Here is a 2,747-nt window from a genome sequence, read left to right on the forward strand (position 1 = left end):
CCCAAGCCTCCCTTGCCCCTCTCCCAACCTTGTTCACCACTGAAGCCGCTGTCTGTTGTCTGCTCTTGCCGCAGGTGTCGGCCAAACTCCTGGAGTCGCTCAAGGAGACGGCCGAGATGTTCCTGGCGCAGTCCGTGCCCTGCGCGGTGCTCACCGTGCCGCCCTACTTCACGGCGGCGCAGCGCGAGGCCACCCGGTCGGCGGGGGCGCGCGCGGGCCTGCGCGTGCTGCAGCTGCTGGAGGAGCCCGAGGCGGCGCTGGCGGCCTACGCCCTGGACGCGACCAAGGCCGTGCTCGTGCTGCACGTCGGGGGCCGCTCGCTGCACGCCTGGGTGCGGCCGCGGGGCGGGCAGGCCGTCTGCAGGCACGAGCCCTGGGGCGGCAGTCTGTTCGACCGGCGCCTGGCGGAACACCTTGAGAAGGTGCTGCTTAGCTTTCAATAAATGAAATCGGAACTTCGTCCTGTAAATAATTTGCTTCATAAATTGAGGGCGACCTTCTGCACTGCCCTCTTGTTGTGCTCCAGGAGCTGCTGCGCGGCCACCGCGGCGTGACGCGCCTGGACGCCGCCTCGGCGCTGGAGCTGCGCGCGCTCAGCGAGACCACCAAGCGCAAGCTCTCTGCCATGGCCGAGGTGACCGTGTCCAACTACTTCTCGCGCCTCAACATGCAGTTCAAGTCCACCGTCTCCAGGGCCTGCTTCGAGAGTCTGTGCGCCGACCTGTTCGCCAAGATCGTGGCCGTGGCGAGGGACGCCCTGCGCGCCGCTGGGGTACGTGTGTGCTTTGCTGCTTCCCGCCGGCCGGACACGCGGACGCGCTCGCCTCCAACTGACTCCTGTCGCTGATCCCGCAGGTGCCCAACGTGGACGAGGTGGTGCTGACGGGGGGCTCGGCCCGCACGCCCAGGCTGCGCGCCATGGTGAAGGAGGCCTTCAAGCTGGAGCCCCGGCTGACCGTCAACCCGGACGAGGTGGTGGCGCACGGCGCCGCCCTGCACGCCGCCAAGCTGACGGGGGAGGGCGCCGCGGGCCGCGAGGTGGTGCTCAAGGAGGAGGCGACCCCTAGCAGCAGCTCCAGGGCCAGCCCGGCGCGAGGCGCGCCGCCGCCCAGGACCACGCAGACGCCCGAGGGCGCCAAGCGCAAGGTAGGGGACGGCGCCGTGGCCGAGGGGTCCTTTATCAAAAAAACAAAAAAACAAGCGTGCGCCAATTTTTCTGTGTTCTCTGGAATTTTTTCTTGTTTCTTCATCATTTAGAAAAAATATCCCCTGGTGTTTCCGTGATTTTTTTCTAATATTAGTCTGATTTTGTGGTGAATTGTGTGTGTGTGTGTGGGGGGGGGGGGTACACAGATTTCTTTGAGTGAAGTGCCCTCTCTACCGTGGCCCTCTCGTTGCTCCCCGACCTTGACGTGTTTGTGTGCCCCGCCAGGCGCAGGGCCCGCCCATCGGCATCGACCTCGGCACCACCTACTCGGTGGTGGCCGTGTGCAAGAAGCGCAAGGTGGACGTGATCGCCAACGACTGCGGCTCGCGCACCACGCCGAGCGTCGTCGGCTTCCTCGACGGGGATAGCTTTGTGGGCGAGGCCGCCAAGGACCTGCCCGCCGCCAACCGCGTCTTTGGTGAGTGTACATCGCAGAAGGGAATACCCGTTCGTTTAGATTTGGTCCGAGTGGAGTGCGCTCGAAGCAGCAGCGGCGAGCTCGGTGCTCGGCCGAGTTTCGAGTGGCGGAGGGGAATACCTGTGCTGTACGCCGAGACAACTGCGCAAGCGCGGCGCGGTGCCCGGCCGTAGGGGAATACCTCTGGGGAGAGCACGTATGTGGTGTGAGGGCGGGGGAACTGCTGAGCCTAGCGCTGATAAAACGCGAGCGAGTGTCAAGTGCAGCAAAAACTTGTTCGATAAACACAATGTCTCTACTCCATATCAGCGAAAAATACATATTTAAAAAAAATGATTTTGTATGTATAACAAAAATATACAGTTTTTCTCGATTATAAATTCAGCTTTGGTAGGTCAACGACCTGCATGATGTCGACTCGATATCGAATCCTCTCCCTTGTACAACACCGCGGTGTTGACCTTCTGTCGGGTCTTACTCGTTCCAGACGCCAAGCGGCTGATCGGCCGGTCCTGGAAGGACCTGGACGTGCAGGCGGACCGGAAGCACTGGCCCTTCGAGGTCCTGGAGGACCGCGGCGTGCCCAAGGTCAGGACCAGGGTCTCGTCCAGGAAGGAGATGTTCGCGCCCGAGGAGATCTCCGCCATGGTGCTGAGGTCGCTCAAGGAGTCGGCCGAGAACTTCCTGGGCGCGGCCGTGTCCAAGGCCGTCATCACGGTGCCCGCCTACTTCAACGAGCGGCAGCGGCAAGCCACGGTGGACGCGGGTAAGATCGCCGGGCTCGAGGTCATGTCCATCATCAACGAGCCCACGGCCGCCGCCATCGCCTACGGGCTCGACAAGGTGTCGGACGCGCGCAGGACCGTGTTCATCTTCGACCTGGGCGGCGGCACGTTCGACGTGTCCGTCATGACCATCAAGGGCGCCGAGTTCACGGTGCTGGCCTCTGACGGGGACTGCCACCTGGGCGGCCAGGACTTCGACGTCCGTCTGGCCGACCACTTCATGAAGGTGAGTCTGCCAGCCCCTTGGCTCACCTGCGACCAGAACCTAAAACCCCGACCCGAAGGGTCCTTGACAAAATGCAATCGTACATCAATCTTTCTGTTTTTTCTCTATTAT

General features: G+C 62.5%; 1 protein-coding gene across 1 annotated transcript; it reads left to right on the forward strand.

Annotated features, from left to right (window-relative positions):
• Window positions 1–55: 55 nt before the first annotated feature.
• On the forward strand, window positions 56–2,636 carry LOC113213412 (heat shock 70 kDa protein-like; the record flags this gene model as incomplete). Its single annotated transcript, XM_052275888.1, is given in 5 exon segments — window positions 56–422; window positions 527–772; window positions 856–1,146; window positions 1,433–1,625; window positions 2,113–2,636. Coding segments are annotated over 5 exon segments (1,560 nt in total), but the record flags the coding sequence as incomplete, so codon positions are not given.
• Window positions 2,637–2,747: the final 111 nt, after the last annotated feature.

Source organism: Frankliniella occidentalis, unplaced genomic scaffold (genome assembly GCF_000697945.3).
Source record: "Frankliniella occidentalis isolate FOCC.00 unplaced genomic scaffold, Focc_3.1 Scaffold1115, whole genome shotgun sequence".
Lineage (NCBI taxonomy): Eukaryota > Metazoa > Arthropoda > Insecta > Thysanoptera > Thripidae > Frankliniella > Frankliniella occidentalis.